Here is an 18,504-nt window from a genome sequence, read left to right on the forward strand (position 1 = left end):
TTATTTTATAAGTTTGTTATAAAATGAAATTAGACTATAAAATCCATAACAAAAACAGCATGCTCACTTAGGTTAGCAACTAGTTTTAACAGTTAAAATAGATTGTTACCTTATAAAATTTGGTTACAAACTCAAATCGATTCATAAAACTTGTCTAAGGCTGGGGTATTTAAGTTGACGGTTTACGTAACACCTCCTACCTGGGGATTATGACCGAAATATTGAGCGTTGTTAACTAATTTTATGAGTTTGCGTGAGCGGTGTGAGATTTAAACTGGTTTAAACACTTAGACATCTTAGGTTAATTTCCAGATATAAATATTATACATGGATAAAAATCATATAGACTTAGGTTTTTTAAAGTTAGCCATTTTTAAACCTAAGTAAATAAATATCTAAACATTTAGAATACTTCAATGGGGGATTAACAATATATTTGATATAGTTATTAGCTCTCATGTCCTCAGGAGTTCCCACCATGAGATCCATGCTCGACTTCGTGTCGCTTTTACTGCGACTATTCCATTCATAAAGTGTTTGCATGGGTCAATAACAAGGTGAATGGGGGAAGTAGTTCATAGTAAGTTGGTGAAGGAAATGTGTCAACATTATCCTATGATCTCTTCCATTAGTTTGAACCGTGTGATTTCTATGTTGCACCTACTGTCATTTTTAGGCGGCACTAGCTAGTCGTTAACCACGACGATCCCCACGGAGGGTTGTAACATAGGATTCGGAACAACCCAAGCTTTAGAAATGATTAGGGTATTATAATTCCGTCTTGGATATTGTCTTCCACCTCGGGTGCATATTCATACCGTTCTATATGTTCTTAAAATAGCAGGTCACACTTACAAGAATTACTATTTGTTAGTAAGGATCTTGACCGAAAATGATAACTAAAAGAACTATAGGAATAAAGAGTTATTTTTATATAGTATTTGATCAGGATTGTCTTGCTTTAGTGAAAGTTTTTTTTACTGCCCCTCGAAGCAACTATTCTGAATCATTGAAGTATCGTTGCAAAATAAATAAATAAAAATGGATACTTTATTTCTTTGCTAAAAATTGGATTTAGATGCATAAGTTTAATAGATTTTGTTTAAATTTTTCAGCAATGTCAAATTCAATTATACAATTGCTTGCTTCCGATAAATTTAGTGGAGAAGGATATTCAAACTGGAAATCTAACATAAATACGATATTAGTTGTGGATGTTCTGAGGTTTGTGTTAATGGAGGAATGTCCTCCGATTCCCAATACAACAGTGAACCGAAATGTTTGGGACATCTATGATTGGTGTGTTAGGACTAATGAAAAAGCCAGGGCTTATATCTTAGCAAGTATATCCAATGTACTTAATAAGAAACATGAATTAATGCCCACTACCCATGAGATAATGGCGTCGCTCCAGGAGATGTTTAGGCAACCATCATCCTCTGTTCGATATGAAGCCATTAAGTATGTTTATAGTACTCGCATGAAAGATGGTACCAACATCAGAGAACATGTTCTCGATATGATGGTCCATTTTAATATTGCTGAGGCTCATGGGGCGACGATAGATGAAACCAATCAAATTAGTATGATATTAGAATCTCTTCCGAAGACTTATTTACCTTTTAGAACCAATGTTGTTATGAACAAAATTACTTACAATTTGATACATTGTTGAACGAACTGCAGACATATCAATCTATGATGAAAGTTAAAGAAAGTGTAGTAAATGTTATTTCACGACTTAAAAAGTTTCTAAAGGGTTCTACGTTTGGAACAAAACCTGCTAATAAAAAGAAGTCTGTTCCCTCTTCTTCAAAAGACAAAAATGTACAAATCAAGAAGAAGGGTAAAGGGAATAAGAAAACCACTGCAAAGAAAAATAAAAACAAAAACAAAACTCCCAAAGGGAAATGTTTCCATTGTAGAGAGGATGGGCATTGGAAACGTAACTGCCCAAAGTATTTAGCACAAAAGAAAGGGGAAAAGGCGAACCAAGGTAAATCAGATTTACTACTAGTTAAAACATGTCTAGTGGAGAATACTCACCTAACTTGGATATTAGATTCGGACGCCGCTAATCATGTTTGCACTTTTCTTCAGGAAACTAGTTCTTGGAAACAACTTTCTGAACAAGAAATAACTTTGAAGGTGGATGGGAGAAGTTATTTCAGCTCACTTTTTTGGAGAATCTTTCATCTTACTTAGAAATGTATATTATGTACCTAAGATGAAAAGAAACTTAATCTCCATTTCCTATCTGTTAGAAAATATGTACAAAATATCTTTTGAATCTAATGAAGTGTTTGTTTTTTCAAGAGGTGTTCGTATTTGTTCTGTATGACTCGAAAATAACTTGTACATATTAAAACCAACTGAAGTAGGTCATTCTAAATATAGAGATGTTTAAAATGGCTAAGACTTAAAATAAAAGACGAAAAATATTTCCTAACGCTTATCTTTGGCACCCCAAACTTGGTCACATTAATCTCAACAGGATTGAGAGATTGGTTAAAAACGGTCATCTCAGTCAGTTAGAAGATAATTCTTTATCTTTACGTGAATCATGTCACGAGGGAAAATGACGAAAAGATCTTTTTCTGAAAAAGGTCGTCGTGCTAAAGAGCTTCTCGAACTTATACATTCAAACCTATGTGGTCCGGTGAATGTAAAAGCACAAGGAGGATATCAGTATTTTGTCAATTTTATTGATGACTACACTAGATATGGCTACATTTACTTAATAAGTCACAAGTCTGAAGCTCTTGAAAAGTTCAAAGAATTTAAGACGGAGACAAAAAAAACTTTTTAAGTAAAAGAATCAAAACACTTCGATCTGATCGACATGGTGAGTATATGGATTTACAATTCTAGAACTATCTAGTAGATAATGGAATTCAATCCCAGCTCGCACCACCTGGAACACCACAACAAACGGTGTTACAGAAAGAAGAAATCGAACCTTGTTAGACATGGTCCGGACAATGATGATTTATGCTTAGTTACCTCAATCCTTTTAGGGGTATGCAGTACAGACTGCGGTATATATTCCAAACGTCGTTCCTTCAAAAAGTGTTTCAGAAATACTGTATGAGTTATGGAAAGGACGGAAAAGTAGTTTACGTCATTTTCGTATTTGGGTTGTCCATCACACGTGTTGGTACAAAATCCTAAAAAATTTGAAAAACATTCGAAGTTATGCCTCTTTATGGGATACTCAAAAGAAACAAAAGGAGGATTATTCTATGATCCCTAAGAAGATAAAGTGTTTGTATCAACAAACGCTACATTTTTGGAAGAAGATCATGTTAAAAATCATCAACCTCGCAGTAAACTAATATTACAAGAAATGACCAAAGATACTACAGAAAAATCAACCAAAGTTGTTGATCAAGTTGGCCCATCAACAATTGTTGTTGTCCCGTCATGTCCATCTCAAGAATTGAGTATACCTCGATGTAGTGGGAGGATTATTCAGCAACCTGAACGCTATATGGGTTTAACAAAAACTCAAAACATCATACGTGATGATGGTTTAGATGGACCATGTCATTGTTTGGTTTGAGCTTCCGCCCTACTATGTGCTAAATCTACGACATCGGATTTTGCAGACCCACGTTTTACCAAACTGAACTAAGAGCGCTTTCTTATTAAAGTAGATATGACTATAAAAAGGCAATGGAAGATGTTGATAGGGAACTATGGATAAAAGCCATGGACGTTTAAATGGAGTCAATGTACTTCCATTCTGTCTGGGAACTTGTAGATCAACCATATGGGATTAAACCTATAGGTTGCAAATGGATCTATAAAAGAAAACGAGACCAAACTGGCAAGGTGCAAACCTATAAAGCCTGACTCGTGGTAAAAGGTTTTACTCAAAGATAAGGGGTTGATTATGAAGAAACCTTTTCTCCTATGGCTACGATAAAATCTATAAGAATACTTCTATCCATTTCCACATATTATGACTATATAATATGGCAAATGGATGTCAAGACAGCTTTTCTAAACGGTCATCTTGATGAAAGTATTTTTATGTCTCAACCAGAAGGATTCATCGAACAAGGATAGGAATAAAAAGTTTGTGAGCTTAAACGATCCATTTATGAGTTAAAACAAGCTTCAAGATCCTGCAATATAAGATTTGATACTGCGATCAAATCTTATAGCTTTGAATATAATGTTGACAAACCTTGTGTATAGAAGAAAATAGTCAACAAAACTGTATCATTCTTAGTACTTTATGTTGATGATATCTTGCTCATTGGGAATGAGACAAGCTTCCTTGCTAACGTAAAGAGATGGTTAGCAACACAGTTCCAAATGAATGATTTGGATGATGCTCAATATGTTCTAAGGATACAAATTTTTCGAAATCGAAAGAATAGAACCCTAGCACTATCTCAAGCATCTTATATTGACAAGATGTTTTCAATATACAATATGCAAAAATCCAAAAAAGGTATATTGCTTTTTAGACATGGAATTCATTTTTCAAAGGAACGGTGTCCAAAGACACCTCAAGATGTTGAGGAAATGAAAAAAATTCCATATCCATCTGCAGTTGGGATTTTGTGTACGCAATGTTATGTACATGTCTTGACATATGCTTTACAGTTGGAATCGTCAGCAGGTTCCAATCCAATCCAGGACATAGTCATTAGACTGCTGTAGAAAACATCCTCAAATATCTGAGGAGAATGAGGGACTATGTGCTTGTATATGAACCTAAGGATTTGATCCTTACTTGATACACTGATTCTGATTTCCAGACAGATATAGATTGAGGAAATCTACTTCAGGATCAGTTTTCACTTTCAATGGAGGAGCTATAGTTTGAAGAAGCATTAAACAGAGTTGTATCACCGACTTCACGATGGAAGCAGAATACGTAGCTGCATGTGAAGCCACTAAAGAAGTAGTATGACTACGAAAATTTTTGGCTGACATGGAAGTAGTTTCAGATATGCACTACCCATCACATTATATTGTGACAATAGTGGTGTTGTTGCCAACTTGAAAGAACTAAAGAGTCACAAATGTGGAAAACATATTGAGAGAAAGTACCATCTCATCAGAGAGATAGTACACCGAGGAGACGTGATTGTCACGAAGATAGCCTCTGAAGACAATTTAGCTGATCCATTTATGAAGGCCCTCTCGACTAAAGTGTTTGAGGGCCACCTGGTTGGACTAGGACTCCGAGCAACATAGTCTAGTGCAAGTGGGAGAATATCTATGGTATTATAGATGCCCTAGTTTATTGTATTTTTCCTCTATGTTTCTCAACATTGTATATATATTTATTCTTACTGTAGTTTTAGTCCAAGTGGGAGAATTTTGGGAATGTCGTAGAACTCGCAGTTTGTAAATTTTGTGTTAAACATTCTATTTATCAATAAAATATTATTGAGTATCTTATTCGATAAAGTTGTTGACATTGCATTCTATTATGAAAATCCAATAAACATATCCATGACTATAGTATGAATACTTTAACTCGATGTAGTGACATAAACAGGATCAAGTTAATAGTATATAACCTAAATGGTCTATAAATATATGGATAAAATTGGTTATCTCATCCTGAAACACTATTGGATGCAACCCATTTTGTATAGGTAATACAAATGATGTGATCCACAGATCATTCATGTAGAGATATGTGAGTGGAGGCATCCTATGCAATGAGTTTGCATATAGACTAGACCACGAAATAGTCACTTTTCTTTATAACGATTGTTTACTGTTAAAACTGACTATTTCATACTAAAGTAACCTATAATAAACTTGATCTTAATCCTGAGCTAGCTATGAACTCCTGTTTATTTGGGGTTGTCCTTTGATCTGCATGGGTAAGAGTAGTCCAACAACACTGCTCAATAAGCCTTCCATTTTGGGCATAAGACCGGATAGATAGCTGGGAACATAGCCTTGCAAGATGGAATTCACTCCTACTAAATTTAGGGTAAGCAGATAGGTTGTTCTCTTAAGTGCTGAATCCTGGTCTTGAACAATTGGAGCCACGACCTCTAATGATAGAGAGAGACATGATTCATAATTGGTATTATGAATTAGTTTTTCATTAGAGGGTTAGTGGGAGCGTAAAGAACAAGATGTATTTACAGGGGTAAAATGGTAATTTTGACCCAACTGTAAATACGAACAACCTGTGAACGATCGACTTACTGATTATGGTTAACATGGATAGAAATATATCTACAGTGAAGAGAGTGTAACTATTGAGCTATAATGGTTTGTCTTGATGGTTAACGAAATGTAATTAATTCAGTTTAAAGGGTCTAACCAATTGATTACAAATCATTGGAGCTCATGATCTGTAGGTCCAATAGGTCCCTCTACTAGCTCATAAATTGGAATAATGAATTGAGTATTGATTAGATGAATTTTGAATTTAGGGTTATGAATTTAAAATGTTCAAATTCGGTCTTAGGGCTTTCAATTAATTGTATACGAAGAAATTAAAAACGTTTAAATTAAAACGAGACTGGATTTAAATATTGATTATATGAATTTGAATCATATCGGTGGAATTTATGTTTTATTAATTTTATATTAAGATATTAAATTAATTAAATTAGTTTTATTTAAATTAATTAATTTTGAATTAACTTTATAAAACTAAATTAAATAAAATAGTTTTATTTAAATGAAAAATGAATTTCATTGAAATTGTTTTGAGTTAGTGAATTTTTCCCAAAAATTTGAAAAATCCACTAACATCACATATGGTGTTTTATCATGAAATTCCACAATGAATTCTTTAATCAATACCAAGTAGGAGCTACCCTACAAGTAGCCATGTTCTAATGCATGAAATAAGTCTATATAATGAAGCTTCATGCATGGAATTTGGGAGATCTCTGAGTTCTTTATCTAAGTTGCTACAAATAAGAAAACCCTACTACCCTCTCTCTAGTTCATCTTCAATTCAGCTTGATTAGTGTGTTTCCAGCACACATTCCTTCTTGAGCATAGTGGAGAAGATCTTGTTGGTTGTCTATTTGAAGAATCCAACTCAAATTTATGGAGATTCTACTGAAATCATGAAGAGAATTACAAAGTTATTATCTTGTTCAAACCCTCTTATGAAAACCTCATGATTAGCATGTTTAAAACTAAAATTAAATGTAGTTTAAGTGCTTGATTTTGAATTCTTCCGTTGCATGTTATATTACTCTTTCCATTATTGAGAGAGATATTTTATATAGTGAGGATTGGATTGTTGTGAGCTCAACATTTGTGAATCCATGCGATTAAGAAATTTGTAAAAGAGTTCTTCCATTTTGTTATTCATCTTCATATCATTGTAAGGGTTGCTCTTAACTCCGAAAAATGGTCGTTGTAGTAGTGAAGAAGCTTTTACTCAAATACCTCTGAGTTTTTTTTGTTTATAACTAACTTTGTAATGGTCAGCTAGTATATTCTATAAATACCACTGATTTTAAATTCAAATCATAGAGTTATCATCATTTTCTTAGTTTTCTGTAAACAACAAAAAATTGTATGCAATCTTTATCAGAGGCAATCTTGCCGAACCACGTAAACACTGTATCTTATTCTTCTTCCCTTATCTTTCTTGTTCATTCGAGTGTTTCTTTACTGCAAATCGCGCACCATTCAATTATCTTTCAAATTGCATCGAGTAATCAGATTATAGAATCAATCGTGCATCGATTCTTCGCTATCGAGTAGCTTTGAGTACATGGTTTTCACGTTTGAGTCGCACCAAGTATCGTTCAAGAACCATCGAGTAAGATCGAGTATTAGTTATGTTGTCATCGAGTTGCATCGATGATTTAACATAGACTCGTCAGATGAAGAAGGAAATTCTCATCGAGGATTGGGTAGGAAGCAGTCGAGCATCGAGTTTCGAGTTTCAAGGATCTGGCAGTATATTTCTGAGCCATTTCTTCATCTCTCCAATGTTGTTATTAAGTATTTGGGACTTGTAAAAAGTGGCCAGTCCAACAATTTGTGGTATCAGAGCATTTAAAGATCATCAAAGTCAACTTTCTTGGAGCTTCAAGATTCTTAAGAAATCTAGACTCGATACTCGATCGGATCAGAATTGGCTGTTGCAAGGTATGAGATTGAGAAGTTTGATGGGAAGGGCGATTTTGGCCTATGGAAGGCCAAAATCAAAGCCGTTCTTGGACAGCAAAGAGCACACAAAGGCCCTGAAGCTTACAACATATGGGACTCTGGTTCTGAATCTCAGTACAGTATTTTGAGGCAAGTAATTGATTAAGACACAATCTACAAGATGTCGGTCAAGCTAGAAGGTTTTTTTGCAACCAATGATCTTCCTAACAAGATGTATTTAAGGGAGAAGTTCTTTACGTTCAAGATGGATTCTACAAAGCCTCTATCAGATAATTTAGATGAATTCAAAAGGATAGTCTCAAAGTTCAAGAGCCTTGGTGAGAAAGTTAGCGATGAAAATGAGGCTTTTGTGCTATTAAACTCTCTACCTAAAGCCTATAAAGAGGTGAAGAATGCTTTGAAGTATGATAGAGAATCAGTTACCACTGATGCCATCATTTCAACAATAAGAACTAGAGAGTTAGAGCTTCAGTCAGTCAAGAAGAAGCAGCCTAGTGTAGAGGGGCTTTTTGCCAAGGGGAAGAACAAGCAAAACCAGTCTAAAGGGAATAAAAATCAGTCAGGTGAAGAGCACAACCCTGAGACCAAGGTGAGATGCAACTACTGCAAGAAGAAAGGTCACCTGATGAGAGATTGTTACAACCTAAAAAGGAAAAACCAAGAAAAAGCGACGAATCAAAAAGGGAAACAACCAGAAGCATCAGTGGTTGAAGGTTCCAACTTTTACTTTGATGCCTTAGCCTTCACCAAACATCAAACCAACCAAATCAGTCCTCTTGGGAAGAATGATTGGGTACTTAACTCCAAATGTACCTATCACATGAAATCTTTCAGACCTTGGTTTAATACTTACAAGGAAATAGATGGAGAATCAATGTACATGGGAAACAATGAAGCCTGCAAGATAAAAGAGGTTGGTTCAGTATCCTTGAAATTAAAGGATGGATCAATCAAGCTTCAAAGAAATGTTAGACATGTACCTTATCTCAAGAGAAACTTGATATCTCTGGGTGTGTTGGACTCCATTGGGTATGAATGCAGAGAAAGAGGTGGAGTTCTTGAGGTGATTAAGAATTCCAAAGTTGTGTTCCTTGGTGAGAAGGTCAATGACCTTTACATTGTGAGAGAAGTAGAGATGATGACAAGTGCCTACACAGCTTCAATAGCAAGCTTAATAGAGGCTGACTTGTGGCACAAAAGATTATCCCATATTAGTAAAAAAGGGATGCAAGCACTATCCAAGCAAGGAATTCTGTCCAAAGGCATTAGTGAGCATCTTTCTTTTTGTGAACACTGCATTTTAGGTAAAGCAACCAGGCAAAGTTTCACAAAATCTCAGCACATCACCAAAAGAGCAGACTATGTCCATTCCGACCTATGGGGACCATCTCCTACACCAAGCCTTAGTGGCTTAAGGTATTTTCTAACCTTTATAGATGATTTTTTTAGGAAGAGCTGGATATACTTTCTTAAAACTAAGGACTAAGTATCTGAGAAGTTTAAAGAATGGAAAGCCATGATAGAAAATCAAACATCTAAAAAGTTAAAATAATTTAGAATCGATAATGGGCTTGAGTTTTGGAATTAACACTTTGAGAAATTTTATAATGAGAGTAGTATAACTAGGAATAGAACAGTGAGGTATACACCTAAAAAAAATGGGGTTGTTGAGAGGTTAAATAGAACCATAATGGATACCTTGAATAGATTATTGGGTTGAAGCTATATCCTATACCGTGTATACCTTTTATACCTTGAATAGGTGTCCTCACACATGCTATCTTAGGGAAAAGTTATTGGGCAGAAGCTACATCCTATACCGTGTATACCTTGAATAGGTGTACTCACACATCTTTAGAATTGCTTACCCTTGAGGAAAAGTGGACTAATCATCCTCCTAACCTATATAACTTCAAGGTCTTTGGATGTGTAGGGTTTGTACAAAAAAATATAGGAAAGTTAAAGGCTAGAGCAGTCAAGTATATATTTGTAGGCTTTATAGAGGGTGTCAAGGGGTTTAAAATGTGGCATCCAGTTGAGAGAAAGTCCATAGTGAGCATAGACATCACCTTTAGGGAAGAGGAGATGTTTATGCAAAAGGAGAAAAAGGTTGAGGATGAAGGAGAGTCATCCAATACAGGATTTAAGGTGGAGTTACCAACTGAGAAGCTAATTGAGTATAGCCAACCTAGTGACACAGGAGAAACTGAGGAAGATGTAGGGGAACATGAGGAGACAGCATGTGAGCAACTTGATTTAAGTAGTATGTCTTAGCTAGGAATAGACAAAGGAGAACTATCACACCTCCAGCTAGATATACTAAAATGAATTATATGAATCTAGTTTTAAATGTTATGGTTGCTTCTACTAACCAAGAACCAACTACCTTTAAGGAAGCAAGAAGTTGTACTAATGCAAGGGATTGAATTGAAGCAATGAATGAGGAGATGCATTCACTAAAAATGAATGACACTTGGTCTTTAGTTCCTTTACCAAAAGGTTACAAACCTGTTGCCTCTGAATGAGTTTTCAAACTTAAAGAAGGAGTATCATGTGATCAAAAGCGTAGGTATAAAGCTAGATTGATTGCAAAGGGGTTCACTCAAAGGGAAGGAATAGACTATTTTGAGATTTTCTCCCCTGTTGTAAAACAGACTTCCATAAGATTTCTTCTATCCTTAGTTGCTCAAAATAATCTAGAATTGTATCAACTAGATGTCAAAATTTTCTTTCTTCATGGACATCTAGAAGAGACAATCTATATGACACAACCTAAAGGATTTGAAGTTAAAGGAAAAGAAAATCTCTTTTCCTTACTCAATAAGTCTATATATGGGTTAAAGCAATCACCTAGATGCTGGTATAAGAGATTCAATAACTATATTTCTAGCATTGGGCTCAAAAGACATTCATTTGACATATGTGGTTATGTAAATACAGGTTCTTACAAGGACAAAGTTTACCTACTCATATATGTTGATGACATGTTGCATGCAGGTAGGTCCAAAGGAGATCTAACCCATGTTAAAAACCTCTTAAAAAGAGAGTTTGATATGAAGGACTTAGGAGAAACAAGCAAGGTCCTAGGAATAGAGATCCATAGGAACAAAGAGGTGTCTATTCTAAGCATCAATCAATCCTCTTATTGTGAGAAGATTCTTAAAAGGTTCAACATGAATGATGCCAAACCCATGAGTTTACCTATTGCTCAACACGTTAAGCTTTCTTCAGCAAACTCTCCTAACGATTTTGACGAAGAACATCAGAAACAGATGGCTGGCATACCCTATAGTTAAGCAGTATTTCTACTAGACTCGATCTCTTATATTTAACAAGCTTAGTTAGTAGTTATATGTCTAATCCTGGTAAGAGACACTGAGAGGCTACTAAATGGATCCTAAGGTATCTATTTTGGTCTAAAAACTCAAAGTTAGTCTACCAAAGGTCAGCGGAACCAAACCTAGAGCTTTATGGATATGTCGATGCTGACTATGCTGGTGATTTGGACAAAATGAGGTCTTTAACAGGTTACCTTTTCCTTTTTAGTCCTAATCTAATCAGCTGGAAAGCATCACTACAGCCTATAGTAGCCTTATCTACAATAGAAGATGAATATATGGCTTTAACTGAAGCAATCAAAGAGGCTTTGTGGCTCAAGGAACTGCTGAAAGACTATGGAATAGATCAAACAGTAGTGAAACTCTACTGTGACAACCAAAGTGCTATCCATTTGTCTCGAAATCCACAATTTCACACTAGAACAAAGCACGTTGATATCAAGTATCATTTCTTTAGAGATAAAATTGAGTTAAGGGAGATAGAAAATTTAAAGGTCCATACTTCTGACAATCTAGTTGACATGTTAACAAAACCTGTTTCAATACTTAAATTGTTTGAATTTTTAGAACAGGTTGGTTTTGAGCTTCTAGAAACAGGGTAGACAAACCGGTCAGAATCAGAAAGATCAGAAGATTGCAAGGCATTGGAGTCAAGGTGGAGAATTTGAAGAAGTTTTGACTCAAATATCTCAGATTGTGTTTGTTTATAACTAAATTTGTAACGGTCAGCTGATATATTCTATAAATACCACTGATTTTAAATTCAAATCACAGAGTTATCATCATTTTCTTAGTTTTCTGTAAATAACAAAAATCTGTACACAATCTTTATCAGTAAAAAGAATTTAGATCTTCTCGTGGACATAGGCAATCTTGCTGAACCATGTAAACATTGTGTCTCCTTTTTCTTCCTTTATCTTTCTTCTTCATTCGAGTGTTCTTTATTGCAAATCGTGCACCATTCAGTTATCTTTCAAATCGCATCGAGTATTCAGATTATCAAGTCAATCGTGCATCGATTTTTGCTATTAAGTAGCTTTGAGTACATCGTTTTCACCTTCGAGTTGCACCGAGTATCGTTTAAGAATCAACGAGTACGATTGAGTATTAGTTTTTTTGTCATCAGGTTGTATCGAGGATTTAATAGAGACTTGTTAGACGGAGAAGCGAATTCTCATCGAGGATCGAGTAGGAAGCAGTCGAGCATCGAGTTCCGAGTATCAAGGATTTGGCAGAATATTTTTTAGCCATTTCTTTATCTCTCCAACGTTGATCTCGATTATTTGGGACTTGTGAAGAGTGGTCAACCCAACAAGTAGTTTGTTCCTCAGCCATGAAAAGGGTCTGGTTTGTTTTTGCACCCGAACAAAAAACATTGAGGTTAAACTCTATACCGTGGAAAGAGTCAAGTTTGAGTGACATAACCTAGAGTAGCTTAGTAAGTGGATGTAGGCCAGTTGTGTTAAACCACTATAAATTTTTCATATCATTTTCTCTATCTCTTTTCTATTTAATTTTGCAATTAATTTGTTATTATCTTTTATTTACATGAAATTAATTGCTATAATTTGTTCTTGAAAGTAATTGCTCATATTTGATTATTTAGATTAATAAAATTTTATTTTCATATTTATTATCAATCTTGTTATGTAAATTAAGCTGGGTACTTGAAATTGTTCATGTCAATTTATTAATCATTTTAAAGTTAATGCATATGTATACAATTATTATTTAAATTACTTATTAGCAAAAGTATATCAATTTTTTTATTTGAGCCCACGTTAGAAAAAAGTTTTAAATAGTTTGATTAAAGGCTTCTTACAGATTTGGCAAATTAAGTTTTAAAAATGAGGTCCATTTGGCAAAAATGGTAGAAAAACAAGCCCAACCCATGAAATGTCAAAAATGTACGGATACACTTGATACACCTAATATAGTTGATATACATTTGATACACACTTGATATACTTGATACATCTGATATACCCGATACACTTGATACCCCTTTATACACTACTGATGTACCCTTAATACACTCACATTTGGACCCTTGATTCACTTGATACACTACTTATACAAATCTAATACACTTGATACAAGATGTTGAGATAAAAAATTGGATGGTATCGATAACCTGATGTTGATTTAGAGTGGCGTCGTTGAATAGAGGAATAAGAATGACGCTACCGATGAGAAACGACTCCACGATAGAACTCAAATTGCTCGATGTAGGCCTATTAGCCTAAACATACTCGAAATTAGCGACGACGGAGGTGAATGTTGGTTGGGCAATGGTTGCTAGCATCAACAAAGATCAAGTGGCAGTCAATTGATGACTTCTTATGTGACGGACGATCATGATAGAAAGAGAGGGGGAGATCGATAGCAGGCTTGCACCATGGACATGGTGGCGACTACGACACTCGACGACATAGGTGGCGTGTTACTCATCTTTTCTTTGTGGATGATAGTTTGATCTTCTTGAAAGCATCGATTGAGGATTTTTGGGTATTGAAGCAAATTATAGATTGTGGTGCTCAAGCATTGGTTGATCTTAAGGAAAGGGTGTGGAAGACTCTCCAAGGATGGAAGAGTCATCTGTTCACGTGTAGGGGAAAAAAGGTTCTCATTAAAAGTATTGCCCAGGTGATCCCAACCTATATTATGGGTTGCTTCAAGCTTCCTGAGGAGTTCTATAAGGAGGTGATGACCATATTTGCCAGTATCTGGTGGGATTCTTGCTCTGAGAAGAAGAAGATTCACTAAGCCTCTTTAAATACGTTGTGTCATCCTATGGAGGAAAGGGGCCTTAATTTCCAGGATTTAATGACTTTTAACCAAGCTCTTCTTGACAAGTTCATTTGGCGTGGAGGTCATCGACTGGTGGCAGCACTGGACTGACGGTGAGGCGGAGTGGCGGTAACGATTTTCTCCTTCTCATCCACATAGAACAAATTTTATATATATCATTTTCCTTTACAAAAAAAAAAAAGAAAAAAAAAAACCATTGCGTGTATGTGAAAGGAGAGAGATGTTTGATTTGAGAGGTTGAACATGCACCACTTTCCTCTTCTTTCTTATTCAACTCATACGTACATACATACATACATACAATCTTTTATATGGTAAAATCTAAATAAATCGACAATCTCTCTAATCATCCAAAATTTTGTTTCTAAAATTATAAAATTAAAAAAAAAAAAATAAATTAATTTAAGATAATCAACTTTAACTTACTTGAAAGTCGGTATGTTATTGATAGCACCTAAAATGTACTATCTTATTGCCTCTATGCTAACTCACTCATGAGATTTAATATGATTAAATGTTTATATTTGTAGATTCTTGAATAAATCATGTAGCCTTGAGTGTTCTGGGCCATTTGGGGTTAATTTCAAGTTATTAGGAGTCATCTCGAGCTTTTGAGACCTCAAACGGAAGAGAAAATGATAAAACAACCCCTAGGCGAGAGCGCTACGGCGGCCTACGATGCTGCAGCACAACGCTCTTCATATAAATTGAAAAAAGAACATAGCACTGTGACAACGTCGCACAGATTACAAATTTCCGACTCTATAATTAGGGCGTAACTTTTGACCTGGGTGGCTATTTTGAGCGAATGACCACTTATTTTAATTTTTTCCCTCTATCCATTTACAACATTAGATTTTATCTTTCCTTTCATCTTATTTCTTTAATCAAGCAAACGATACCGGATTTAGCTTCGCCAACACTATGGGATTGTAAGATTTATGGGTTTTCTAAGTTAGAGGATTTTGGAAGAACCATTTGTAATTTTGGGAGGATTTTGTTTGATTTATACTCTTGTCTTTGTGTTTTCATCTTGATTGAATTCCTTTATTGATTGTATTTTCTCATCAATGTCTAACAAACTAATTGAGGATGTATGACCGAAAGCTACAGATTAGCGTATAATACGTGACATACAATTATATGTTAATCCCTACGTAGAAAATGTTAGATAGGCTTGTAATTTGTAGCCGACAATAAAAAATATTGCACTGGTACATTGGCTCGGCTTCCCGATAGGAAAGAATGACTTATTTCGTTCTATCAACCTAGAGGAAAATCATATTAAATTTCTAATTAGATGTTTCCTATTGGAAATTTATCCGAGCGTAATCCCTAAAACTTAATGCGATTAGCTCAATTTGTTAGCATGCATTTCATCTAATTAAACTGGCTAATTAAGTAATTAGAACCATTGGTTAACATTTCTAATTATTTGGGCTATACATAGGCAAGAAGTTAAAATCAAACCTTAAGAGTTCAATGATCAAGATTACATTGGGTGATTTTGTTCCTCTAAGATAAAGTGTTTTGGTAGATTACATTTCTATCTTTAACTAAAAATGGGGTTTGTGAAACTATTCTTCGCAGATTGACCCGGACATACCAGTTGTACTACTCAACCGAATAGGTAGTTAATTCAGTAATATAAATTTTATTTGATTAACTGAGAAAGGATTCGACACCCTCTATTTCATTCTTCAGTTACAAAAGATATTAAACATCAATAGTTTTTTTCAAAATTATCACAAACTCATTCTTTTTCTCTTTTTTCATTCTTTTCTTTGTGGTAATTTAAGGGTGTTTTCCTTTAATGGACTTGGTCTACTAACCATAATGTGTTATTGTAGTGTGATTGGTTGATATTATCATAAGACTGTAGCATCGTTGGCTGATGTTATTATAGGCAAAACTCAAGTATCATGTTATGTAACATGTCAAAGACATTGTTATTACTATTGTTACATGTCTAATTCGGCAGATATCTTTTCCTTATCTATTCGCGTCATTTACAGATTTTCGTGACTGCCTTCCTTATTTTCCCATAGGGAATTTTTATTCATTCATAAAATATATTCTCAAAGCTAGCCTTATGGTACTATTTTCTTTTTTAGGGTTAGCCGTATTATTAAAAAAGTGTGTTTTGAGGGTTTTAACCTTAGGGTTTGTTTAAACCTCAACCTCCATATATTGTTATTGAGAATCCATGTATTTTTCATTGAGATTTTGGTTCGACAATCATTGTAGAATTCAAGAGGAGTTTGATTTGATATTGTATTTGGGGGAACCTAAATATATGAGGTGATTTCACTATTAGGGGGAGCCTAAGTATGTTGTGTTGAAGGGATCTCATATAATACTTGGAGAAGCTTCTTTGTGGAAGTGAGGGGAGCTCAAACTTAGGGGGAGGCTAAGTTGAAACTGAAGAGATAGCTGTACATGAGTCACTAAAGAGGGAGTCTATCAGATAAGTACTTTCATTGTAATTGTTAAACTCTTTATATAGTGAAGTTTCGTTCCACTGCGCACACAACCCCCCAAACGCAGGTGAATTTGCACCAAACTAGGTCATCAATTTCTGTTTCTTTATATTTTTGTTTGCTTTCGGTCTGTGACATCGTGTTTGACACTGTATCATGTGTTAGATCCGTCCTACTTTTTTCAAACTGGTTTAGTGTAAACATATAAATTTGAAAAAGAAAACGGAAAAAAAACCCAGAGAAATGGAAAATGTCACCCCCCCCCCCCCCCCCCAAAATAACTCATCTTTTTCATATTTTGGGCTGAAAATCGTGAAACCCAAATAAAGAGAAAAACAAAACAGTTGACTGAGAGAGAAGAAGAAAAAACGTAATAGAGAGATTAAAGAATAAATTAGTTAGAATCTATAATTAATTAAATTTATGGTAGGTTTGGAATACATTTTCAATTAATTAAAAAAAAGTTATTTTGGATGAAATTGGAGTGTTTGACAATTACTCAGCATGATTTTTCAAGTGTATTTTAATCTCCGTTTTTATCAAAAATGTTTAAATAAAAATGAGTTTTTTGAAAAAGATTTTTTTTCAAGTCAATCCAAACAGACCCTTAATATAAATACCTTATTATTTTCTTTTCTTCATATCATGTATTCATTGCGTAATAAAAAACTTTCTCCCAGATTTACACAATAGATGTAAGCATAAACTGAACCGCTATATAACTTGTCTTTGTAAAAATAGTGACTCAAATACCATTTCAGCTAGTTTATTTTAGATAGCAAACTTTATCTTTTAATGGTTGGATGGTATATATTATAAATACACTAATCATAACATAAAAAAAAAAAAAAAAAAACCATTATACTTTCTATTTTTCTGTAAACAACAAAGCAATCTTCAAGTGAGAAAGAAAGAGAATCTTTCCATGGACGTAGACTTATTGGCCAAACCGTGTAGCTCTGTGTGTTCCTTCTTATTCTCTTTGTCTTCTTCTTAATTCTTCATCTGTTTTCTACAAGTCAACAAAAACGCGATCTTATAATCAAATCACAACGTTTTCAAAGTATCGAGTTGCATTGAGTCACGAATTTCTCTTATCGAGTAGCATCGAGTCAAGAATTTCTTTCATCGAGTTGCATCGAGTGAAGATTAATACTAATGAATAAGACCGAGTAAAGATTAATACTCATCGAGTTCCATTGAGGAAAGAACAGTAACTCATCGAGGAAAGAAGAAAAAACTCATCGAGTAACAAGCAGAAACTCATCGAGTAATGAGTATATACACATCGAGGAATTAATAGTTCTTATCGAATAAGAAAGAAAAACAGAGAGAGCTCTACTCAAAGAAACGGAGCATTCCTCAGCTATTTCTCTACCAACTTAGGATTGATCTTGATTAATTGGGCCTACACAAGACAATATGACCCAAAAAAATTTAGTATCAGAGTGTTTAAAGATCATCAAGATCAACATTCTTGAAGGATGAAGATACTCAAGAAAACCGTTCTCAACATTCTTTCCAGGTTAGTGGTGGTTGTTGCTAGACTTGAGATAGAAAAGTTTGATGGAAAGGGTGATTTTGGTCTGTGGAAGACCAAAATCAAGGCTATTCTTGGACAACAGAAAGCCCATAGATCCCTTTTAGACCTATCGATTCTGCCACCTACGTTAACAACTCAAGAAAGGGAAGATATGGAACTTTAGTTCTTAATCTCAGTGATAGCATTTTAAGATAGGTGATCGATC

General features: G+C 34.7%; 1 protein-coding gene across 1 annotated transcript; it reads left to right on the forward strand.

Annotated features, from left to right (window-relative positions):
- Positions 1-1,117: 1,117 nt before the first annotated feature.
- Positions 1,118-8,272, forward strand: LOC150037962 (uncharacterized). The gene is made up of 2 exons (XM_090311092.1): positions 1,118-1,583; positions 8,091-8,272. Exons 1-2 carry the CDS (start codon positions 1,118-1,120, stop codon positions 8,270-8,272), a joined length of 648 nt encoding a protein of 215 aa, XP_090167218.1.
- Positions 8,273-18,504: the final 10,232 nt, after the last annotated feature.

The sequence above is a fragment of the Benincasa hispida genome, chromosome 2 (assembly GCF_027475165.1).
Source record: "Benincasa hispida cultivar pf3 chromosome 2, pf3_genome.v1.1, whole genome shotgun sequence".
NCBI lineage: Eukaryota > Viridiplantae > Streptophyta > Magnoliopsida > Cucurbitales > Cucurbitaceae > Benincasa > Benincasa hispida.

Excerpts from the sequence above, each read along its gene's own strand:
- LOC150037962 (XM_090311092.1), top strand. The coding sequence starts at position 1,118 with ATGTCAAATTCAATTATACAATTGCTTGCTTCCGATAAATTTAGTGGA. Across the intron at positions 1,584-8,090 it reads AGATGAAACCAATCAAATTA|AATTGGCTGTTGCAAGGTAT; the intron begins GTATGATATTAG and ends CGATCGGATCAG.